Below are 26,298 nucleotides of genomic sequence, written 5' to 3' on the forward strand. Positions count from 1 at the left end.
GGACAGGCAGAGCACTGGCAAACACCACTTGGTGTGACACATGTGACATCCTGTTACAACAGCTGTCCTCTCTCCATGACCACTTGGAATTCCTCACTTGAGCTTGTTCTGTAGGAAAGTGGTGATTGATAAGCACAGAATGACAGCATTCAAAACAAGCTCTTGAACTAGGTGGTGTGCCTGATTCAACAAAATAATAGTAATTTTAATTGCTTACAGAGTTTGTCTGCTGCCCTTCTGGGCCTAGAAACATCACCAGTTTACTGCCCAAGGCCAGGAGTTGAGGGCCACTCAGCCTGAAAAAACCCACCTAAACCAAAAATGCATTGACAAGCTCTGTTATTAAACACAGTAAGAATGAAAAGGATGGTCCATACATACCTTCTGGAGGGTTACAGCCACTTAAGGATGACTTAGTAAAAAAAGTCAGATGGAGTGAACCACTGAGGTCTAAAACTAGTGCCTAGAAAGAAATTTGTGAACATCTGAAATCAAGATCACAGGTGTTTTGCCAGGCACAGTGAAATCAGCAAGATTCATTGTATAGGATGAGTTGGGTTTTGGCTTTATTTGTTGTTTATTTGGGTTTTTCCTTTGTTGTTGATGAAGTTTTTTAAATGAAGCAACTTAGATGCTGTATGTAACACAAAAAGCTTGCAATGTTCTTCAAAATCCAAAGTTTGCTAGTGAAGAGGTACAAAAAGTGAACTTTATTACATGTAGTTAGACAATAATTAAAAGCAAAATCCCACCCTGCTTTCCCTTCCCCCTCAGTGAACTTTATTACATGTAGTTTAAATTTAGACAATAATTAAAAGCAAAATCCCACCCTGCTTTCCCTTCCCCCTCTGAGGGACCAACATAATCTGAAGTCACTGAAGAGCGGAATTATTTCCATTAAGTATTATAAATATTGCTTGAACAGATTACACAAAGTACACATTACAACTTATATTAAAATATACCCAAATATAGAGATTTACTCCAAATTAGTTCTCCTAGTAACTCCTTTCTCCGAAGTCACTTGCGTAGGCTTTGAAGATAAATTATTTTTGCACACTTGAAGCACTGGATACACTTGGTTAATTACACACAGCAAATGGCCAATTCATTCACAATCATGCAAATGCAGGAAGAGAGAACCACGCCATTTGCTTCTCTATAATCCCAGGGAGTTAATGATTTAAGTGACATCATTCAGTGGCTCTGGTCAGACCATTTTCCAACCCCAAACAGTAAATTGGAAATAGCAGGCCGTGCTAGAACAGAGATTTCCTAGGCTGGAAAGGCAAGTCTGGAACACCGGCCGGAATCCTTTGCACACTGCAGCGATTCCTCTCTGCCTGAAATCTTGAGCTGCGTCCACCATCCAGGTTTGTTAAATGCAAGTGAGTATTTTGCTTGACATTTTTACAACAGTTCACTCTTGAGCACTGAAAACATTTGTTTTCGCTGTGGCCTTTCAGGTTCTGTGGTGGAAGAGCCCACCTAACACTTGCCTGGACCCACACAGTTACCTTGTAGCTGGAAAATGAACCCCACAAACACCTTGACTTACGGCCTCATTTTTTCAGTTCTTAAAGGCTCCACACTTACTGGCTTTAGCAATAAATTCCTTTAGCAGGGGACCATCCATTTGCCAAAATGCTGTAGTTTGTGTCACTTCTGTCAAATGATTGACACAAAACTTAAAGCAGAATTCCTCTAAGTCCTAAAGAGGTGGGGAAAAAAAAAAGAGAAAATGTTATCTTTGCTTTCAATCACAGAAAATATCTTTGAGGCACAAATGCCTGTTTATGTTTTATTTTTGCAGTGAATTGGAGAAACACACCCAGTGGCTCTCAGTGTTTCCCCCCAACAGTCACCATGTAAATGCAACAGAAAATAATGATTCTACCCACATATGTCACTATGTAAATGCAGTTACAAGGGGAAGTAACCAAAATTGGTTTCTCACTATATAGCAGCAGTCACAAAAAACAGCTGTTCTGAGCAATATATATTTAAGTCCTCACACTTGAAGAATTTAATCTGCATTCTCTGACAACTTTGAAACCCCAATGTAAATAGGAGATCTTGGGGTAATGATGTATAACCAAGACTGTGGATAAAGAAAATTCAGCTCTTTCACAATATGAGCAAATCTATTTGTAAGGTTGCTTGACTTCCTTCCTGCTTCTCGAAGGGCTTAGCTAGAGCCTTCAAGTTCCATGTCCCCATGCTCAGTGCACCTGTATCCTGACTGGATAGCTTGTTCAGCAAAGATTAGGCAGAAGGTCTTTCTGTGCATTAGAAACAGACTCTGCTACAAAGCACTTCACAAGGCTCTCCAGTGTGATTCAAATGCAGTACAGGAGCACAGTGCAGCACAGCAATCCTTGCAGAAAGTGGGCTCCCGATATTTGAGTTTACTTGGAAGTGCCTCCCATGTAATAATTAGGAAAGCCTCACAACCCTCATTGCACCCAGGTGATCTCAGACAGAAAATGCCTTAAAGAGCACAAAAGAAGGCACAGTCCTTGTCAGTGTGAGGTTCCCACTGAACACTTCCCACTCAGATTATTTCCAGCTCCTCCTCTGAGGAGGAAATCTACTCTGTGGTGCAGACCTAAGCTGCTCTAAGGAGGTCCTGCAGCCCTTACAAAAGGGCAACTGCCCACACTGTTCTAATTTCTTTATTAGATGCTGGTAGGACTGTCTGTATGTTAGAACACAGCCTTCCTTGGCTGCTGAGCAGACTGGGCACTGCAGGAAGGCATAACAAACTGGCAGAATCTAAGCCCCACGAGGTAGGAAAGACTGAATAATATTAATATTTTCTCTTAAGGTCAACACTGAAACTAGAGCAACTGTGTGTGCCAGTGCCAGTTCTTGACACAACAATAATATAAAAATATATCCTGGCCTAAAACCAGGCATTCTGAAGCTGCAGATCTTGACTTGTGTGGCATCTGTGCAACAAAAAAAGACAAGCTTATTAGAACTGAACACTGGCAGTTGTGGTATTTTTTAATAACAGAATGAACTAGCATTTTAAAGAAAATTACATCATACACATTACAATATTTCGCACTGCTTTATTAAAAACTTCATATTCCAAGTCAATGCAACAGAAGCATACAATAAACAGAATTATTGTAGTATTAGTAACTCTAGAAAATCTAAAGTTCTGTATAAAAAGAAAGGCTGAGTTTCATTTGCAGATGGATGAGCTCTCAGCAAACTTAATATAGACTTAGGTGAATAAAGGCACAAGGTACAGCTAAGTATTACTTCAAAAGCTACAATGAGAAGCAAGCCCTGACCTAATTTTAGCCACTTCAGTCAGTCACCAAAAGAAACTGCAGGAGTTTCACATCATGGAGGTACTTTAAATTAGTGAAGCAGCTTCTTTTAAGTGTTTCTTCCAGGCACACACCCCCCTGAATGAAGGGCATCAGCCAAGCAATTCCAAGCCCCCTGCCAGCAGTGCAGCATGTAAACCCAACTTTTTGTTAAAGGCCAACCCCTCTCCTGGAGCACCTCCCATTCTCTCCTGGAAGCAGCATTGATGCCTATGGTTCTAACTCTACCTAGCTAGGGACAGGTGTGGCAGAGTAACTGGATTTCTTACAAGCAGAATCACACACTGAAGCCCCATCCTGCAAACCATCTTTAGAGGCTAAAATATGGGAATCTTCCTATTTTTGATGAACTTCTGTCAAAGACATCACTATTCACAGTAGATCAGAAGCCATGACAGACACTACACAGCCTTTGGGTAAGGTCTATCAAACAAGCATCACACCTCAAGGCTCTGAAATAAGTTAAGGCAAGCTGCATGCCAGCTGCTGGAAATTAAGTACAAAAAAAGCAATAAGTTGATTTACCGAGTACCAAAAAACTGCTTTGTAAACAGAAGCAGCAAGTTCAAAACCAACCAATTGTAGAGTTGCCAACAGAATGCACAGATACTACTGAACACAGACAGCCAAAGCAAGCCCAGGAACACCTCCTGATTAGTTCCTAAAGCAGCATGTTAGGGATCTAGTAGTGAAATCAGACATTCCACAGTGAGGAGGTTTCACTCCCCTCTTCACACACTGTTGCTCTGTCTTTATAAGGCCCCTGAAGTGGTTCCTGTCCTGACACTTCATTAGCATACTCTGAAAACTGAAGTGTATTTGTACCTAACAAAACAAAAAAGCCAAAAAACCCCACCCCATCAACCAGAAAAAAGTCCCAAATGCACTCAATCCCCAACCCACCACCATGTCATCACAACACACAGCCCTACAAATAAGTAGCTTAAGGCTTAAAAGCCTGCTTTTCATTATGTTACTTCTTTTGTTTAAACCCTCCCCTTGCTTCAGAGTTAGTGTTTCTATCCTCAATAATATCTGTACTAGTTCACCTTTCACAGTACTGGTTTATGGGGAAAAACTAAAAACATGAGATACAAAAACCATATTTGCCGTGAGATGCAAGTGCAACATTCTCAAATTCTGAAATTGGCAAATAGTATTAAATGAAAGTAAGAGAGCTTATATGAAAATGTAACCAGCTGCTTTTCTCCGTAGTTTAAGTCAGGAAGCAGCCACCCATTTAAGAGATTGAACTTTAGAAGTTTACCTCTGCATCATATCTGACAGCAGCAGAGAGCAATGAAAATGCATTTTCCACAGTAATTCCTCTCTTGATAATGTGCTGACACAGTTTTTTCAGTCTGTTTTCACAGTATGAAGTAGCCAAATCCAAAAGCCCTGCAATTGAAACATCATTGTATCAGTCAGTTGTAAAATTATCTCTGCTCTTTCAACATCTGTTTCTGCTCCTGCAAAGCTCTGTATCTCTATAATGTGCTTTTCCCAAGAAGGTTACTATTCAGCAAATGCAGATTAAAGGCAAAGAAGGGCTTTTTATTACCTCATTCTGCACTCCTGTTAATTTCTGTAAATATGAAAGCTGTCCTACTGACTTGCATACCTAGTGGCAGGCACCACAACAGGAGTAAAAAACTACTACTATCAAGAAATGGGCTTGAATTACAGCTTGCTGTACTGGCTCTGCTGTCCAAGTTTCCTCCTCATTAGATCTACTGAGCTTCTTTGATAGTAGGCCAAACAGTAACTGACTCCATTTAGTGAAATATGCAAGTAATTTCACCCAGAGAAATAGTTTCTCTCCCAAACTTGACCAAACTGCTCATAGTTTACTTCTAAATACACACCATTTTTGCTGTAGTTAAGTCTCCTACAACAGCATTTTGAAGACAGCTTAATTAATCACCAGTAAAAGACATTATAGGCTCGACTAGAAGCCTGTATTTGGTCACTCATACTGCAAGCCCTGCCCCAGTTTTCCTGGATGCTGCTTTCTGACCCATCAGCAGTACCTATTGCATCTTCAGGCGGGAGGTCAACGCTGTCCGTGTACAAGTACTCCAGAAAGGCACGATACACAGGGTAGCGCGCTGTGGGCTGGGCCTGAAAAGAAAACAGGTCACCACATGGTCACCTTCCTGTGCTGGCAGATTGGATACAGCCTGCAGGCTGATGAGGTCCTTGCCAGGGCTCATTAACATGAGCTATCACTGACACCAATTACTCAGTTTGTGAGTCAGCTTTAACAACACAGAATCCAGCAGCAGTGCTGCCGAAGGCACAACCAAGGACACAGAACCTCAGCGACTCTGACAGTGGATTAAAGCAGAGATACCACAGTTTCCTCTTTTGAGGCCTGTGGCACTGGTGTCACAGAGGTCCCACTCTGTGTGTCTCTAGAAATCATACAGGAGTTGCAGCACACATTGTTTGAGGCTTTTGCTAAAGCAAGGCCTCTGAAATTTTAGAAAACCTAATTTAACCCGTTATTTTGATGCATCTTAGAAGTGTGTTTCAAAGCACATGACTTCTAAAAAGTGAAGCATGGAAAAGAGAAACAAATGGATTTCTACTAAATGGAATGCACTCTGTCTCCTGTGTCCCACAGGACTGTATAGTGCTCATCCATACACAATCTGCACACCACTCTTCACCATTAGGGACACTGAATTACTTTGCATTTAAGAAGAAATATTGCTGGAACATACTACTCAGAACTGGCAAGCCATGCCTGTGCCACAGAAGACCTTGCACTCCTCTGACTTACATGAATCACCCCCAGAAACTGCATCTCCTCTGCCCTAACTAAACCATGCTCCAATCCCTCTCCATTTGCTCATGTGATCTTATTTTGCTGGGTCATGATCTTAGCTTAAGCTATGCAGATCAACTTTCACTCCAAATACTTTCAGTCCTGCAAATTTGTATTTCACCACAGCCAATCCTGAGTGGCTGATTCATTTTTTGGCAGGGACATTGTAACTGTAAGTAGAACAATAACCTTTACACAGAGTTAGCTCTCCCTAAGAAAACAAAACACCAAAAAACCCAAACAAACAAACAAAAGAAAAAAGAAGGGTTTACTCCTATGTGATTAAAACAGGTGGGAAAGGAATACATGCATATGGAAAATGAAGATTTAAAAATTCCCACAGAATTTTTTTTTTTAATTTAAATATTCAGTAAGATTGCCAGAGTAAGTGGGGAAGAATCCCCAGAGGCTAAGAGGAATTAAAGTGCAGGTAATAGAGGTCAGACAGCTGGCTATACTCAGTCTGGGAATATCTCATAAAAATGAGGGACTTGAAACCAGGCAGAGATGTCATTTAAACAGCTCTCACTATTAGCAAAAGGCAACAGACTGGACAACCATGAGACCTCCACAAGTGTGGAGGCAAGAGAGAGCAAGACCAGCACATATTGCAGAGGATTAGAGAATGGAGAAAGTGACAAATGGGATAAAAGCAGACTTGGATTTACTCAGGAGCAGACTGCTCGAAGTTAATCTTCTCTCTCTTTAGTAACTCTACTCAGTTCTCCCCTACAGGTGAGATGCTGTTACCTGGACCTCTACAAATGTGGTGACGTGCTAAATGAGAAGTTGTCACACAGAAGCTGGGTTAGGACAAGCCAAATGCAACAGTAAAGTCTGAGAGACTTAACTGGAGAGAAGTTACTGGGATGTTATCCATCACCCCCAAAAGTAATTCCATACAGAGACTAACAAAATTAGGGTCTGTTGTCAATACGAAAATAGATTAGATGTTCTCCTAAGAGAACTTGAAAACTAAGGCAGCAGATGTAAGATAAAACATCCTTATTTTTTGGAACATGAAAACACCTTCATGTTTTCCAGGAAGTGCAAGCTAAGCCCTTTATATCCTATTTGGGTCAAATAAGAATTAGCAGCACGTGGATCAAAGAAAAATCATGAAAAAAGGTTTGAGATTATTTGTTGGACACAGAGACTGCGTCCCACAGAGTAATCCAAGGCAGTATAAGAAGAGAGTTCCAACAGAAAAAGCAATTATGTAAGAGTCTTGTTTCACAGAGACCATTACTTACAAGTCTACCCATCTTCAAGGAAATTCAAACTAAAAAGAGACAAATCATCTCATGAAATGAAAACTCTCTTACTCTGTTATATGAAAATTGTTACTTTCAAAACCAGAAAACATAAGGGAGAGATGCACTCCTAGAAGGGCAAATACTAATGAGAGGAAAGCTACAGATGACACTTAAAGTCCAAAATTGTTAGATACCAAAACAACAAGCCTCAGGAGTAGTCTTCCAAGCAGGAATAGTTATAAGAGGAAAAAAACCCCCGAAGTTTTGTTAAATGACTCAGGATTCCTTCCTGGACCTGAACTGGAGGTCAAACAACCAAACGTAAGAAATACACAAAATTCACCGTGGAATGGTAAGACAGGGCTTGCTTTGGATGTACACTGGCCAACAATCTTGTTCCCTTTACCCTGCATCCCCAGCTGCTGAAACAGACTGTTTCCTTCAGAAGGAAGAAACAACTAGCCACTGAGTTGCCAAGCTTCCCTGCTTGAACCTGGAGGGAAGCTTGCCCGGGAAGCAGCACGCTGTACCAATCAGGAAGGGACGCAGGGACTGCAGGGACCGGAGCTCACCGACGGAGAGCAGGCGCCACATGACAGCGGGGGTGGCGAAGCAGGCGAACACGTCGTCGGTGCAGGCGAAGTGTGTGAGGTGGGGGAAGGTCACGGACTGCCCCCGGCACTGGCCCCACATGTACACCTGGCCGCTCTGCGTCTTGGCCGCCGACGTGTGCGCCGAGTGGCAGGCGGCGATCTCCACAACCCTGCGGGCACCAGAAGCACCGTGAGCTAGGAACGCAGGGACTTCCCACAGCCCCACCGAAACAACAGCCAGTCAAACTATGCGGCAACATTCCTGCACTTGGGGTTTTGTCCTGCAGAAATGGGATACTGCTTGAACGGGTATTAAAAAAAAAATAAAAATCCCACAATGAAATTTTCAGACTGCTTGTAGATTTGATTTTATTGTAACCAGATATTGCTTTAACTATGTCATTCTTATCAACTGACTTTCCTCCTATTTTTTCATAACCATGGAAAAGGGGATGAAGAAAAAACAAGTTTTGTTTTTCCCCTTTAAAACCAACATACATGAGAAACTTATTCTAGAAATTTCTTCTACCTCCCTTTTGATTTTTGTAGGCTGACAGAGACCTGACCCACTGCCTGTACTTCAGATTTCTTATTTTGCTGTTAAGCTTACTTTCCTCAACACTGAAATTCAACATGAAACACAGTGCTTCATTTGAGGGGAATGAATCCTTTAAGAGCTATGGTTGTTTTTAAACAAAGTCTACATAGTCCATTCACCCACCTCACACAGTTTCAAATACTAAAGCTGCTGATGCTCACTTATCTATCCTGTTCTCCCTAGATTCTTATCTGAAACATGGCAAGAACTGAGAAGGAACACAATTCCAATTAAAACACCACAAGGACATTGCCAGAGTTTCTGTGCATGTGATAAGCAAAACAGGGAGGGCTCCCATGTTCAAAATAAAAACTATGCTTTCCTGTTTTTCCTCAGTGGTAAAAACACATCAGAGGATTTCATGCTTTTGTGCCAGAAATGCATCAACCAGGACAAACAATTATCTTTCCAAGCAACCTAAGAATACACACACAAAAATGTGTGTTCCTTTACAGAACAATGCCCATGAAGAGATAGATTTTTAGGCAAAAAAAAAGTTTTAGCACAACATTCATATTTTAAGTGCAAAAATTATTTCAAGACAAAACTCAAAGAACTACATCACTTTCAGTATACATATCAATTTCCAGCAGAAAGAAAACTGATTGGTTGTTTTACACTACTATCAACTTATGAACCTTTATGCAACATCTCTGCAAGACACATCATAGAGTACTTATTTTAGGGACAACTTACTTTTTATCACAACTATCAAGCTAAACTACTTCCCTTGCCAAACTTTTTCTTAGCAGAACAGATTCTTCTTTTTACAGACTATACTACACTTCAGCAGTACAGCAGAACATGTACTGCTGCACACCTATGATACACATACACATACTTACAGTACATGTACAGGGTAACACATTAAACATGCACTGAACAGCAAAATTCAGGAAGATGACCTCCACAGCTGTTCCTCTGAGCTAACACAAAATGAAATCTAAACATTCTTTACATCTGTATGTGCAATATTTTCCAAGACAGCACCAAATTAAACCTCCTAAGTAACTGCTGCCAGCATTAAATAGAAATGACAAAAGAATTGCATAAACTAAAAGATCAGGAGCAGCAGTAATGTGTTTCATGGGAAATGACAGCTCACCCACTTTTAGCACTGTTTCCAAGGGAGCCAAGTCAAGCAAGATGAGTAAGTTCAAGTGACTTATCTCTCCCTTAGATCCCAAGCAGAAGTTCTGTGGTATTTTCCCCCTCCTTCATCCACTGAACAAATGCCAGTTTTATTATAACCCCATGCTTGAGTTCACACACAGTTCTAAATGCAATAGTTCTCCTTAGTGTACTCATGAAATAAATCACTAACAAAACAAAGTTGATTTATCTGCAAATGTACACATTTCTTTCACTGCTTTTTAAAGAATATTTCATTTTCCTTCACTAGTGTCAGTTCCTTCACTGACAAACCAGCCCCATTTCAGTGGTTTTTATTGTGATAGTTCCTTTCTTCTTTCCCCACCCCCCATTTTTAAGCTCTTAAACATTCTCAGTACTGTGAAGCTTTTAATTTAATGCTAAGTGAGAGAAACAACCAAAAATACGAATGACCTCCCAAATGGAGGAGGAAAGCAAAGCCAAAGTGTTTCCTAGTTAAAAGGAGATTGCAAATTAAGAATCTATAGACCAAGACAAGGTACATTAATGTGTAGGTATACATGAGAATGAGACTGTAGGGGAGCAGCAAAAGAGCCAGCTCCAAATATGAGGATGAAGAAAGGGTGATGAAAAAGAATTGACATTAATATGAGAATGAGACTGAGGCCCACATTTGTAGGGGAGCAGCAAAAGAGCCAGCTCCAAATATGAGGATGAAGAAAGGGTGATGAAAAAGAATTGACAAAGGTTAATTTCATTCTTTTATGAGTCCAGGAAACTAAAAAAACTACAAACTACTAACTGGTATGGGTAATAAAAATGAGTATTAGCTGTCCCTAGCTCAAGCAACCTTGCAAATTGAGTTCTGTTTTCATGGTGGGCTATTTTAAATCTTTCAAAAATTCTTCTTCTTCACACGTCACTTCTTGCAAAGGTGGTGTTTCCTTTCTTCCCACTTTTTCATTTTTTTAATGCAGGCCTCAATTCATGGCTTGGCTTATTGACTTCACAGCTCCAGTTTTAAGCAAAGGATATACAGAATATATAGAGAATAGCATAACACTTATTCATTCATTATCTTTCAGTATCAGATAAATGCCAAGTGTGTTTGTGTTCAATAACCATTACAGACTCAGTGCTTTGTAAACAGTAAGTTACCATCCTTTCCCATATTTTTAACATTAGCAACAGAAAAACAATTCACCAAGCCCTACACATGCATGCTTCCAGTGCTAGAGACTGCATAACACATGCTCAGACTTTATCAATCCAGAAACAGCTTGAGCAAGATTACCTTTCTTTTTCCATCATGATCTGCACAGGGCTGAGCTGGTTACTTTTATTGCCAGTCCCCAACTGCCCGTAAGTGTTAGCTCCCCAGGCATAGAGCAAGCCCTCATCTGTTAGTGCTAGAGTGTGTGCATAGCCACAGGCAATCTGTAAGTAAATGTATACAGCGTTACTCCTGAACCAAACACAGATGAGAAACAAAATATCGCACACATTACCTTCGGCTAGCTCACTGTAAGCATCTCAGGCATTCTGCACGGTCATGGTTTGTGATGTGATGCTTCTCAGTACTTGAAGCTAACACAAGGTATGTTGGCTGTAGGTACTGCAAAAGTCCCAGCTTCATTAATTTCACTGGCTGCTCCCAAGTAACTTAGTGCACACAAGACAAGTCTCCCTAGATGCTACCTGCTTCCTTTTCACATGAGGAACACGGAACTTCATCACATCTTGCAATGCTCTGAAAGTATTTCAGAGATGAATTGTGTAGCTATGATATTCTAGGAAAAATCCTCTGTTAGGATTTTTCTCCTCCTGAGAGCTGAGGGCTTCAGGAAAGAAATGCAAACAATAACTGTCTGCTGCTGTGGAATGCCACAGATGCATCTTCCATTGGTTCATGTGGATTATTTTCAATCAGTGACCAATCACAGCCACCTGTACCTGTGAGCAGACACAAGATTTTTGTTATGCATTCTATTCTTAATCTTAGCAGCCTTCTGATCTTTCTTCTCTCTCTATTCTTTTAGTATAGTTTTAATGTAGCACTTTAATATAATATTTAACATAATAAATCAGCCTTCTGAGAAAAATGGAGTCAAGCCTCGTGTCCCCACACTTGGAGCATCCACCGCAACAGAATTGTTCTGAATACTGTACAGTATGAGTACTCTGTAATGAGGACAGCTGCAGTTCAACAGCCAACAACCCTTCAACCCAACTTACCACATTCAATTCTACAGAACCTTCCCAAAAACCCAGGAAACCCCAAATTCTAGTTTGATTCTCTAGCTAGAAAAAAAAAACCCCTCAACCAAAATCCAATCACCAAACAATCAAACCCACCCCCATGTCTCAGTTTGATTCTCTAGCTAGGAAAAAAAAAAACTCAACCAAAATCCAATCACCAAACAATCAAACCCACCTCCATGTCTCATCTTTCCTCTCCCCTTGCTTCTAAAAGACTAATTAGAACACTAGAATTAGAATACTTAGAACAAATTTGAACATCTGATCCTCCTTCATTTCTTGTCTTTGACTAGCACAATTGTAACAATAATGTAATTGTATCCACAGCAAAATTTGCTAGTAGTTACAGTAGCTAACTTTATACCAAAGCGAGTATTTCACAGCTTACTTGCATGTTGTATAAGCAAAATATAATTCATTGTAGCCAAAAAAAGAAATTCAGCATTGGAACTAGTGAAATCCAGAAGCAGGTGTAATACTCCAAAGAGAGGTTTCCAGCAGAAGCTAGCAGCAGGAATGCACTCCCTGTCCCTGTCCCACGCGGGGCGTACCTGGAGCACGCAGACGCTGTGCAGCGCCGCCACTCTGCACGGCGTCAGCTGGTTCCCGTTGTTCCCCAGGCCCAGCTGGCCATTGCCATTGTAACCCCAGCCATAAACCTGAGGGCACCAGAAAACAAAATTAAGCCACTCTTCACCAGGAGTATAGAGCATGTAAGACTTAGTACTGAGCACAAGCCAAGAAAAGTACTTATTATTAAAAAAATCCTGTGCTATTTAAGAGCAATACAGAGAAGGCTGAAAGATATTAAACAAACTGCAATGACTTACTGCACCCAACTTCCCCATCCTGCATTTACCTTTTAAAGAAGCTAAAAAACATGTCTTTGAAGTACTAGGAACTTTGCAATAAACTCACACTACACCCAGATTTCTCCACAGCACCAACATTTTGACTTCTACGCCATCCTTCCTCCTTATTAATTTTCCTTTTTTTTAACGAGAACAATAAATTAGTTACTCTGATGAACCAATCAGTTTAAATGGAAATCCCCAGTTTCTCTCTAATTCTTCCCTTAGTTTTGTTACAGTGGACACACCATGACATACATAAGGACAATGAAAACCCAAATCAGCCGCAGGGACTTTGCAGCCCTTCCATTCACAAGGAGATACTACCCTCTCTTTGTGAAAGGAAGTAAAATTGAGGTTACAGTTCATACCTAAAGGCAAGACAACACCATAAACTTATGTCAAATGCAACAGTTGCACAATGAGAGGGCAATGTTCAAAAGAATGTTTTAGGTTTGTTGCTGGTAATTAAGCAATGTGTTTAAAAAACAGGATCAGCCAAGGTATCCTTGCAGAAAAATTAAAGCACGCACAATTAAACTGTTAAAGAAATAAACTGAGACTAATTTAATGAATTAAAATAATTTAACATAATTTCTGTTAAGTAGTCTATTCCAACATGAAGACAGACATGGTTAATACAACTGTTCACATTCTTGCAGTTGCAGACTCAGTAAGAATTGTGTTCCAATACAGTCTTTGCCATAAGAAGGAATATTGAAAGACTGCATCTCCAGTTACTTGCAGTGTTTTCCTGCAGCTAGCTCACAGAAGCTGCCAGGATAACTCTGCCAATAACAGCCCTAACCAGAGCACTGCCTGTCAGCATTTCTCCATGTTCAGACAGCAGCTTGGTAGATTCAGGTGACAGAGAAGGAGGAAATGCAGCAGCAGCACTTACCTCACCATTGTTTACTACAGCCATGGAGGAGGTCTGGCCACAAGCAATGCCAACTACAATTTTACCCTGCAAGCAGTTGGAGACTCTGCGAGGAGTTGGCTGGTTGGCTGTAGATCCAGATCCAACTTGACCACAGTTATTGTAGCCCCAAGCATACAGCTGTCCATAAAAACAAACAAACAAAGCCACATCATTTAAAGCTTAATAATAGTAATGATAGCAATAGGCAATCTTCCCACAGGCAGCACCAGACTGGGTAAACTAAAATGCTAAAATGCTTAAAGTTCATTTTCAATAGAAGAAAATTATAAACAGCATTAGGAGCCAATTAGCAAACAGGAATATAGCACTTTTTCCAGCTGATTGCAAAAGAATGATAGCATCTCACTAAAAGAGAAAACAAAATGAACATAGTTCCGTATTAAATACAAGTCAGACTGTAAGACAAAGAGCACAGTGATTGTCTTTATAATTTCATTATATTGAAAAAGGAATGCAAGCCAGAACTTCATTTGTTTCCCAGACACACTTGAACTCCCCAGTTTAGAGCTATGTAGTTTTCTTCAAAGATCTCTACATCAGGTTTACTGCTGGACACTCATCATACATCTTTTGCATCTTTCAAGAGCTGTGAAAGAGCAGGGTGTTGTCAGTTTGTGTTTCACAGTAGCATTAACAAAAAAAAAATCTACAATTTATGTCAGTTTGAAGTTTCTTGTGGCAAACTAGTACTAATACAAGCAAAAATATGAGTTCCTTTTATCTGAAAGTCAGGAAGACAGGGAAGTAGTTTGGTATTTAAAAGAGTTATAACTCTGTGGTTTTGGTGTCTCCAATTTTTATTACATGTACACATGCCCACAGCTTGGCATAAAACTGTTTCTGAGGGTTCATTCTCTGGTGCTTTGTCCAGTTCAAAAGTCTGGCCTCTTGGAAACACCTTCCACAGACATGCTTGGCAGTACAAGCACACTGACAGGTACCCTCGTGAGAAGCCTACACATCCTTTGGGGCCAGTTGCTTACTACAACACCAAACCAAGAGCCATTAAAAGTTATTCAAAACTAACAACACATCAGCACCAAAAAAATCCCCAACCCACCAAAGACAAGAACAAAAGATGCCCCACCAACACAACTCATTTACAATGAATAACATGAACAAAAGAATCAGTCCTTTGCCTTTTGTTACTTCTAACTTGTTACGGCTGAATCTTTGATTCCTACTGCATCCAGCTCAAAAGTTTTGCCTCTTGGAAACACCTTCCACAGACATGCTTGGCAGTACAAGCACACTGACAGGTACCCTCGTGAGAAGCCTACACATCCTTTGGGGCCAGAAGCTGTTTACTGCAACAACAAACCAAGAGCCATTAAAAGTTATTCCAAACTAACACCTCCATCAGCACCAAAAAAATCCCCAACCCACCAAAGACAAGAACAAAAGATGCCCCACCAACACAACTCATTTACAATTAATAACATGAACAAAAGAATCAGTCCTTTGCCTTTTGTTACTTCTAACTTGTTACGGCTGAATCTTTGATTCCTACTGAATATTTGAAGATGCCTTATAAAATACTTTCATTTCAATAACAGCAAATATTTAGGTAGAGAATCTCAGGTAGATCAAAATGCCAAAGGACATGCCAGAGAAGCACGAATGTCTGTATTCCTTTAATTCTAGCATTAAAATACTTTTTAAAATTTGCACTGAACCATACCAACCAATTATGCCAGGTATTTCCACAAATACTTCCAACTTCAATGTCTCCCCAAGGCTTCAGGTTTATTAGGACACAAGGGGGCTGGAATTCAAATCTTTCTGTAAAGCTGCTTAACACATTTTGCTGCTTTCAGTGCACTCAGTTCTGGTAAAAGCTCAGAGCACAAACAGGCCAAGTTACTGCAAGGTACACCAGGGATGGATTTAAAGTACATTAAATGTGCCACACTGGTGAGCCAGCTGCAAATACCAACTCCATGGTCAACACAAAGAAATTTCCCTGCTTCCACTGAGATTTCAAGCATGTCACATTTATGACAAGGAACAGCATGGCCTTCACAGGCAGCCACCACACAGCAGCTGGCACCTCTAGTGTAAGTAATGCATGAATGCCCTCTCCTTCCTGCATGCTCACCAAGTTTTGTAGTTTAACCAAGTCAAACATGACAGCACAAAATCTTTCCTAAGTGTAGGCTCTTCTTTCAGATAAAACACAGACCACTTAACCCAATCTCTCTTTCCTACCCTTAAAATACTTGGTATTCTGTTGCACTATTATTCCATACTGGACAACAACACAAACATACTCAGATTACCAGGATGAGAAGAGCTCTAGTTTCCCTTTTCATTGTTAAAAGGTTTTAAAATTAGAGCTTTTCTTTTGTTAGTGCACAGCTGAAACCAGATTTTCCACTGTGCATACATTGGTCAAATCTGCATAACTGGAAACTAATTGTATGTGTTTCCCATGACACGTAGCCTGAAGGCACGTAAACAAACAGCACAAAGCAGACTTGGATATAAACCAAGTGCTCTTTCATTAGCTACACACCAAGGTATTCAGAGGTGTGCAGAGCAACATTCTTCTGCAGTACCAGTGTGGAAATACAAGACATTTATACAGGAAAACAACTAAATTCTAACCCAGTAAATACAAATTCAACACACTTGCAAACTGACTGATCTACAAGCAAATAAATTACATTTTGCACCTCACAAACCATTATTTCACCTCTAAGTGGCATGTCTTTGTAGTCTCACCCCTGTGAGAGGTTTTCAAGTCTGCTCTGAAGAAAAGGACCCCCCATTTTGAGGCAGCAAGAGAAAAGGTTGTATTTGTAATTACACTATAGAAACAGACAGAAGTTCAAACTGCAAGGTCACCTCCACTAGTCACTTCAACAAGGAGATTAAGAGCTTTGAACAGGTTTCAACTTACATCCCCATCCAATGAGAGCGCCATGGAATGATGAGAGCCACAGGCTACTTCCACCACTTTCTTTATTAACAGATTTGTGCAAACTTGAACAGGAGTAATGCCCTGATTGGTTGTGCCATTTCCAAGTTGGCTGTAACCATTATGTCCCCAAGCATACACTTCACCATCTGCAAAAATATTTGTAATGAAAACCACTAATAATTCCAGGGAGGTTAAGAGAGAATTTTAAGAAATTAGCAAATAACAACAGGAAATTGAAAGGATACTAACAAAAAGTGAAACTATTACAAGAATCATCTGTATGCTAGAAAATTATATACTTTGTTTTATATTTATATATCACAGCATCTCCTCTAGATTGTGGAAATATGTGGAAGTGCACAGGTAAGACAAACTACATCATAAGTGACAGCATAAAGTGCTAAAACCTCAACATAGTGGAAATGGAAACTTCAGCAATTACAAAATCCATTTACTTCCACTTAAGACCAATGAGAACCTTTTAGTGTACGTTAGCCAGTTAACAAGTTAATACAATTACACTATAATCCAGTCCTGTTAAATGTAATCTCTGACTTATGTTTTTATACCAAATGTTGATTTTCTACCTTCAGTACAAATAACAACATGGGGTCCACTTCCATAACTGAGACTGGAGATCTTCTTTCCACATAAGGCTTCCAATTTCTTTGGTACTATTGTGCTCTGATTATCTCCAGTTCCCAAACAATTACTGCAATTCAGTCCAAAAACAAATACCTGAAAAACAAAAGAATACTCACTTCAAATGTTTTATACTCAGGTGTGCACAGATGTGTAATACTCAGGTCTTCATTAACTGGGGACGGAGTTTCACCTTGGACCTCCAGAAGCCAGAGACATCCAGCATGGAAATTAACAACCTCAAGAGTTTGAACCATAGCACTTTGGATATTAACTGATGAGTCTGAATTATTCAGATTCGTGCAGTCCTGGAAGTTAGGCTTTTTATTTTCAGGAACTGCACCATAAAAAGTGGAAAGAAAGTGGAAGACACCACCTTCTTCTACAAGCAGTTTGTAAATAGCAAATAAAGCATTAGCATATAAAGAGTATACTGAGAGAGGCTCATCTACAGGCACTATTGATAGGACTTAGGGGAAAAAAAAGTCCTTTTCTACCCAGTCTTAAAAGAAACCTTCCCATTAATACTTCCCAGAACACCTGTCTCATTTTCTTTCAGCAGCACTATGCTAAATCATAATGAGTTTCTGAATCATTAAAATCTACAGATAATCTTTCACGGTATTTTTTACTTAGCAAGCCATAACCTCATTTTCTATCTTCATACCTGTTTGTACTTAACTCCAAGCTACCACACCTTCTTTTAAATTCTGTCTGTCTTCAACAGTGCATGTAATCCATCCTTTGCCTTTGCCATGTGAAATTTTGCTAAATAGTCCATTTATGTTGTCCCCACACAAAACTTGAAAAAAAAAAAAACAACCAAATGTTGTACCCAGCATATTGCAGAAAACCCAGATTTCACCTAATGCTTTTGAGAAGCTATTAACCTGCAAGCATTCTGAAACCAGCTAAGTGCCCAGCTGGCTGGCAGCTCACCTCGTCGTTGTGCGTGATGTAAATGGCTTCGTTGGCCGAGGTCCCAAACACGCACGCTTTGCGAATGGAAGCGATTTCTTGGGGGGACAGGAGGGTGAATATCGGCCACTTGCCTACGTCCACCATGATGCTGCTGTGTATCATGACGCCTCTACGAGCAAGGGGACATTGCTGCAACAAAAAAAAAACAAACCAAAAAGCTTATTAAAAAGGGTATTTTGCGCTTTCATTAACAGACAGTAAGGTAAATTCCTTTACGTGGAGAAAAGACACGTAGCTCTGGAAGTAAACCTTCTATTCTGTATGAAATATGTAATTATATTTCCATCTGTTTAGGCGAACAAAAAGCTAGTCACTGGAAAAACAGACTGTTTTCTTAACAGACCATTTAAGTAAACTACATTCAATACAGCTAAACATCTGCTCTTTGACAAGCAAACTCATTAAAAATTCGTGATCTAGCAAATATCCACTGGTGGCAGAGTGGAATTCTGAGGGAATTTACAAAGGGGATTCCAGCTGCAATTCCAATTTACAAAATTTTCACTTGTGAATTTTTTTGTAATCTTACAAGTTACAAATGCCATGTAAGCAAGCAGTTGTGTGAAACACACAAATAAAAGTAAGGCTAGAGCTGTTGTGAACATGACCCAAATCTGCCACCTCTTGTGTAATCAAAAGCTGCTATGGTCAAAAAATATTTGTGAGAGCCGGAAAGCATGAGCTTGTGCAATTAGGCAGTGAAACACATCAGAGAACAGCAATTAAGTAAAATTGCCTCAATCTGTTACTTAGAAACAAGGTGGATCACATTAACAGCTGGAAACATGATGGTACAGAGGTGTTTGCCAATGAACACAAATGCATACAACGTTCTTCTCCTCCCTCTTCCCAGTTTCTCAGGATGACTGCAGCAGCTCAGAAGCAAAGCTGACAGCACAAACATCCAGAGCTTATTGAGGCATTCAACCCTGCACATAACATTGCTCACACCCTGAAGGGACTCTGCCACTTACAATCTATGATCCCTGCCCAGGGCTATCAGCAAGTTTTGTGAAATGTGGAGAGCATTAGGTGAAGAATTGCACAGAATGTCAGTGACATGACAAATCACCATAAAGCAGTAAAAACCAAAAAGGCAGGGAATCCTTCCATGGGTAAGAATTGCAGTCTCTACCCAGATGCCATCCTCTCATTAACACTTAATTCTTTCCTTTTCATTTGTTTGCTTCAGTGCAACCCAATCCCCCTGTTTTTTGTTCTGCTGCTTTCAAGTCAGGCTACCTCTTGATGATGCCTGAGTACCAGACATGGATAACAGTGAGAACACAAGACAGCCTCTCCATTATTCTTCTGATGCTTGGTTGTCAAAACTGTGCTGAGAACCAAGACTGGGCTTCAGAAAGCCGTTTAACAACACCAGTCAACTGTTATTCAGTGCAGATGTTTCTTGGAAGAAGGGAGTTTTTAAAAAGTGGCAATAATAACAATTTCAAAAATGAAGTTTGAGAAACACAGAGGTCACTGTGGAATTATGTCCATTAAAAAAAAAATCCCTAACACAAAACCCAGGCAAGGTTGCTTCTTTAGCAGATGTCATAACTTTGATCCAATAAACCCAGTTCTGCTCTACAGGCACCTCTCTTACTAGAGCCTGACTCAACTCTCCATTTCACATTTGAAGCAGGTCTTGAAAACACCTGAAATCTCCAGATGGCAAATGCATGGTAGATTTATTTGTAGAATAGCTTTTTTTTTTTCTTTTAGAAGTCTACCTGATGCCAAGGCATAGCACATTCTACACAGCTAAACAGGTTTGGATGCATTCAAGCCTTCTTAATTTCTATAGTCCAGTTACAAGCATGGGCTAGTCAGCTGCTAAGATTTGTCACCTCACCTTGGCAAGTCTTTTAACATATGACACTATCAATCAATTAAAACAAGGCAGCAATTACTTGTCTTTTGAGAAAACCAAGGAAGTGTCCCTTCTGACTTCACCTATTTAACTTGCCACATATAATACACAACTGCCAAAGCACAAACGTGTCAACCTGGATTTTAAGAAAACTATTTTCTTTACTGAAGTAATTTTCAACATAATGTGTGAAGACAGGAAGACAACATGTTGTTTTGCTAGAGAATATCCTAGCCAACTGACAAGTTTTACAGCACCCAGAGATCCTATTCTACTCTAAAAGTAATAAGTGTAATATGGTGCCTTTTCTCTCCCCTCCTGATCTGTGCACTAGGTCTCTAATCCTTTTGACTTCTTTCTCTTTTGCTCTGTATGACTCAGTTAATCACTGCTCTTTGACAAAACCTTTCCAAGCACTTCCAAAACTTCTGCAAGTTATGCTGCACTTCCCACACCTCAACCTGACATCTTGTCAAACTAATACCGATAAATAAAAGCTTTGAAGCACATGAGACTTCCCAAATTGGAGATACGGGCAATTAACTCCATGCACAAGTGAAGATCCTTACAATTGTTAACAGGTGTTAACACTGCTTCACCCAAAACCACGCTGTATATTTCCAGCCATTTCAACTGTTACTACAATTCTACAGTTATTTCAGGAGTTTTCCTCAAAATTGTTAAGTTGTTCTTAAGGACAACTCATCTGCAACTGGCAAGTTTGTTCCTTTAATAAATCTCAATCCTAAACTCTATCCAGGATTTAGCAATCAACAAAGGTTCACAAAAATCCTTAAACCAACCAAACAACAAAAAACGCTCTCTTGTCTTTTATGTAATATGTACTCTTTCTCCTCGAAGATGCACTTTTCCCTACTCCTGAAATATTAACTACTGTCCTTAGATTCTGCTGTTTGCTGGAGTACCTATCATCACTGCCTTTCAACATTTCTGTGGCAGCAACAGCAGCTGTTTTCCTTTATCCTTTTGTCTAAGACAGAGAAATTACATACAAACCTCAAAGTTCTGGGCCTTATACACCGACTACTGTTTCTTAACTGTAATTGTGCACAGAAAGCTGATTTAACTATTTATTCTTCATTGTCCACAGAAAAAAACGCTCCACCTAGGTAGAAGCACAACCTTTTTCTCTCTAAAAACAGATTCCTTAACAACCCCAGCCAATTTCCTAATTTAACTATTTATTCTTCATTGTCCACAGGAAAAAAAATGCTCCAACTAGGTAGAAGCACCACCTTTTTCTCTCTAAAAACAGATTCCTTAACAACCCCAGCCAATTTCCTAGCTGTCTAATAAAAGTTCTGGCAGTTACAGGAAGGGAAAAAAAATATACAGGTGAGGAAAAATGTATTTGAGAAATCTATTTTTAAGTGTAGGAGTGTAAATGGAGAAATCAGTAAAGTTACTCAGTGTTATCAGAACTGAAACCAAATAGATTCCAGCATCCTGTAAGACATACTGCACACTTTCCAAAAGAGCAGATGCTCTGTGATACCCTGGCTCTGTGACCCCTCACACCAACCACACTCACGCTTCATCCCTGTGCAACATTTGCCTGAATCTGGGCGGGACAGGCATGTGGGGAGGTTTCTTCTGGGCAAATCCTTGCCATGAAAGGCTGATGATCCAGGAGACTCCAGACATGGCACCGCAAGCAGCAGCACAAAGAAACCACCCAGCGTCCTTCACTCACCCTTCCTGCAGAGTGTCAGTCCCACACCTAGGGGACAGGCACGTGGGGAGGTTTCTTCTGGCCATTAAAGGCTGATGATCCAGGAGACTCCAGACATGGCACCGCAAGCAGCAGCACAAAGAAACCACCCAGCGTCCTTCACTCACCCTTCCTGCAGAGTGTCAGTCCCACACCTAAGGTTATTTACTTTTCTTGGCAGGACCCTGCTACATCACACACTGTGCAAGGGCTGCACCTCAGCTGAGGTGTTTGTAAGAGCCAGTGTAGCACATGGAGCCCTAAGCAGTCAAGGTATTTCAATCTGCATGCTAACAGCTCTCTCAGTATATTAGCTTCAGGCTTTTGCTCAGATTCTGTGTGCAACAAGGCAGCAGCAGCAGCTCTGAGGAGTATCTGTCATATAGGAACAGTCAGATCTTAAGTTAATTGCAATTAAAAACCTTATGAGTATGAAACCCCTGAGCTTAAACTGGTTGCCCAATTGCTTTTAGAAACACTGCATGCCACCTCTCAACTGTTAACTTCTGCTGCAGGATGCAGAGATAAACAATTATACAACACAAAGCTTTACTTCTGCTGCAAAATGAACCAGCAGAGGGAGTTTACACCAATACTCCTTCTCCCGGCTCTGACATCTCCAAAATGATCCAACAACCTCAGTATCCAAACAGAAACAGAATCACTCTTTGGATTTCACTTAGGCTAAAAATAAGCACGAAAAGGCGACTTGTAAAGGAAAGGAAACTGAGCTGGCCACATATTGTGATGAAAAAGAAATTGACCTCGGGGTAGGCACCAGCATTAGGGGAAAAACATCTACATCTGCTCACAATTTAAAAAAGCCACACACTTTTGGAGCCATAGGCCTCTCAAAAATTCTGTGTTAATCTGCTGCCTACATATGCATCTCCTCGGTAATTTGCTTACTAAATAAAAAACCTGCAAGCCGATTCACGATGGCACATGAAAGACAAACACGAATTCCTGCCTTAAAAAAAAAAAGGCATCGTTTACAAAATGCTTTGTTAAAATTATTTCAGATACTGTTCTACAGAGTTTATAGTTCAGCTAAATAAATCCACGCTGGATAGAACAATAGCCTAACACAACATCCTACCGGGAAAACAGTACCAATTGTCCTTGGGACAAAAAAAACTACAGTTAACTCCTCAAAGATTATCCCCTTATTTGCAAAGGCTGTTGGAACACAATCGCACGTTTGTTTGTTTCACTCACTCCTTCGGCTCCAATGCTGCAGCTTATTCCAGCTAGGCAGACCTAGTCCTGCACAGAAAAACTGCAGGCTCAGGCCTTCATTTCTCCTAATTGTCTTTGGGAATTATGAACAGCAGTGAGAACACAAAAGCTCAGATATCTGGCTTTAGAACAACACAGAGTGACTGGCACACTTAATCCCTTTTTAATTTGAAGTATTCCTTAACCAAGGAAGAATCAAACCCTTCACGCCACACCGATCTTCCCCCAGTCTACATTTGCTTCTTTTTGATTACATATTTTGGCACTGAGAAGGAATACAGAAACCATATACTATCATTATATTAACAATACTATGGATGTTAAGTAGATGTATGAACCAAGGGATGGTACTGAGGCATTCTCCCTGCCCATGAAGAGACTTGCACTCCCTGAAAACACGTGCCTTAACTTACTTTCCTTGGACCTTACAGGAAGCAAAATTTCTATGGCAAAACTCACGTGCTCCAAACCTCTACACAATTTATTTTCAGGTGCCTTTAATGAGCCACACAGGGGAGGAAAGAACTGCTGATCCGAAGGCTGAGAACCAGACCTCCTGTTTGTTTTGAGCATCCAGCTGAGAGAGAGATAAGCAAGCAAAAAGCACGACGAGCATGCATGTGAACGCTGCTGAACATGACTGGTTCAGCCACAGGAAACCACCGTATGAGGATGACAGTCATCCACCCACCGTAACAAACCCCCAATTACAAAACTGTAATCACAACCACACTTTGCCTTATTTTCTTTTTTTTTCCCCTACACTGAGCCACTAGTGCAACTTATCAAATCCATTCACTGAGGACATCTTCTAAAGCAATGCCGGTCTTTCAATCTGACGCATAGAGAGATAAGCGTTCAAGGGGAAACATTCACATTAAGGCACTAAAGAATGAATGCATCTTCCAAACAGCTTCTAAAGTTTTTCCTAAAATACTCTATGCTCCAAGCACGTTTCCATTTATGATGCTTTACATCGTTTTTTCTTAATCCCACCCCTTGTCGGAACGATTAAAGCCCTTTTACCTTCCGTCAGTAGAGGACAGCACAAACGGGTCACTTGAACTTTATAAATCAGAACCCTGCGAGTTCCTTATAAAACAGGTAAATATTCCTTCAGCGTTAATTTACAAGAGTTTTCTAAACTGGAACTCTGCAAGTTCCTTTAAAAACAAAACAAAACAAAAAACCCTTCAGTTTAGAAGAAGCGCGTTAAAAACCCGAACAAACGCTGTACACGTTCACAGAAACCCGGGCGAGGAATAACAAAAAGCGCTGAGTTTTTCCAGCACCGGTTTGTTTTGGTTTTTTTTTTCTTTTTTTTCCCCAACAAGCCGGGTACCTCAGCCGGGCTCCAGGAAGCCGGCGACAAAAGGGAAGGATAAACCGCACCACCACGAACCAGGAAAATAAAAAAAAAATAAAAAAAAAAAGAAAAAACCAAAAAATCAGTAAGAACACACAGCGTTAAGGACATGCAGCAGGAGCCTTCCAGAGGGCTGTGGGGGAAAGCGGCTGCCGGCGAGACAGAGCGCGGGTGAGGGTCCCACCCCAGCCCTGCTGCGGCGACAAGGACCCTTCTCCCTCCCTCCCACCGCCCTCCCGCCTCTCCTCGCTCTCCCGCTCGGCACGGCACGGCACGGCACCGCTACCCGCGCAGCCCCGCGCAGCCCGGTGCCCTCAGCGCCCCACCGGCACAGCACAGCACAGCTCGGCGCGGCTCGGCGCGGGGCGGGCGCGGCTCACCCGGTNACCCGGGCGGGCGGGGGGCGGGGGAGGCAGAGTTGCGCCGCATCACGTGACTCGCCGGAGGGACGCGGGCGCGCGGAGCCGGGGATGGGAGAGGGGGGAGCCCCCCTCCCTCTTGACCGTTCGCGCGCGCTCCGTCACGTGGGCGGCGCCTCGCTCCCTATTGGGCGCCGCGGGTGCGCCGGGCGCGTGACCCGCTCCCTTCTCCGCTATTCCCCACAGCCCGGCGGGGCGGGGCGCGGGTGGGACGCGCGGCTGGAAATGACCCCGGCGTCATCCCGAGTCCAACCTCCGGCCGAACACCACCCTGTCAACCGGGCCGGGGCACCCAGTGCCATGTGCAGCCTTTCCTTACGCACCCCAGGGACGGTGACTCCTCCACCTTCCAGGGCAGCCCATTCCAATGCCCAGTCACTTTCTGAGAAGAAATTCCCTGGCACAGCTTGAGGCTTTGTCCTGCTGTCCTGCCGCTAAATTACCTGGGAGGTGAGGCCGACCCCCACCTGGCTCCACCCTCCTGTCAGGGCGCCGCGGGGAGCGATGGGGTTCCCCCCGAGCCGCCTTCTCTCCGGGCTCAGCGATCCCCTCAGCCCTGCACTCCCTCAGACGCTCTTCGCTTTGCTCCACACCCTTCCCCAGCCCCACTGCCCTTCTCGGGAGCCGCTGCCGCGCCTCAGTGCCCTCCCCGAGCGGATGGCGCTGCCTGCTCCCGCACCCTCAGCGTGCGGAGCCCAGCCGGCCCGGCCCAGGTCCCTGCCCGGCCCGGGAGCCGAGCCCGCCTGCGGCAGGAGCGCTGCTGGTTCTGCTGCGGCTGCTGCCCCTGAGCCCCGAGCCCGGGGGATCCCCGAGGGGCCTCTGACACTGTCACTCAGCGACTTCTCTTCATTCAGAAGTGTCTAGGCAGCCTACAAACCCCTGCTAGACCTTAGCATTGGCAGTCTTGTCCCTTCACTCTTCCAACACCTGCACATCAAGTGGGGAGGATCCAGGAAAGGGAAGATTGCAAACCGGCATTCCCAAGAGAAGTCTTTTGTTAAGACTAAGTTGTTGCCAGGAAATGGCTTCCTTCTTTCTTAAAATTTACTTTTTTTTTTTCCTGACAGTGGGACAGAAGGCAGCTGGGGGTTGCAGGGAGTGGAGAGCTGATGGATAAACATAAAGCAGTAAGGTCAAGCCCACTGGAGGTATCAATCTCCTTTTGAGGATGTTCAATTTCAGAAAAAGCTAAATTCAAAGAATAAATTGTAATTTAAATAAAAATAAAAATAAATTTTAGGTTTTTTGTGGGGTGGTTTTTTTTTTCAGTAACCCAGGGATCAAGTGTGGATGGGTTGCTCTGAGAGGGAATCGATGCTGGAGAAATTCTGCTCTG

General features: G+C 41.8%; 2 protein-coding genes across 2 annotated transcripts; both read right to left on the minus strand.

Annotated features, from left to right (window-relative positions):
- Nucleotides 1–778: 778 nt before the first annotated feature.
- Nucleotides 779–6,153, minus strand: LOC120505761 (RCC1 and BTB domain-containing protein 1-like). Its single transcript, XM_039716595.1, has 4 exons — nt 6,130–6,153; nt 5,375–5,465; nt 4,612–4,742; nt 779–1,711 (listed from the first exon to the last, which is right to left on the minus strand). The coding sequence occupies exons 1-4, from the start codon at nt 6,151–6,153 to the stop codon at nt 1,571–1,573; spliced, it is 387 nt and encodes a 128-aa protein (XP_039572529.1). The 3' UTR covers nt 779–1,570.
- LOC120505770 (RCC1 and BTB domain-containing protein 1-like) lies at nt 5,485–24,563 on the minus strand. The gene is made up of 8 exons (XM_039716619.1): nt 24,204–24,563; nt 18,292–18,462; nt 17,298–17,448; nt 16,690–16,856; nt 13,746–13,904; nt 12,545–12,652; nt 11,029–11,171; nt 5,485–8,193 (listed from the first exon to the last, which is right to left on the minus strand). The coding sequence occupies exons 2-8, from the start codon at nt 18,433–18,435 to the stop codon at nt 7,872–7,874; spliced, it is 1,194 nt and encodes a 397-aa protein (XP_039572553.1). The 5' UTR covers nt 18,436–18,462; nt 24,204–24,563; the 3' UTR covers nt 5,485–7,871.
- Between the last annotated feature and the right edge of the window lie 1,735 nt (nt 24,564–26,298).

This window comes from Passer montanus, unplaced genomic scaffold (genome assembly GCF_014805655.1).
Source record: "Passer montanus isolate IOZ18808 unplaced genomic scaffold, ASM1480565v1 scaffold36, whole genome shotgun sequence".
In the NCBI taxonomy this organism is placed as follows: Eukaryota; Metazoa; Chordata; class Aves; order Passeriformes; family Passeridae; genus Passer; species Passer montanus.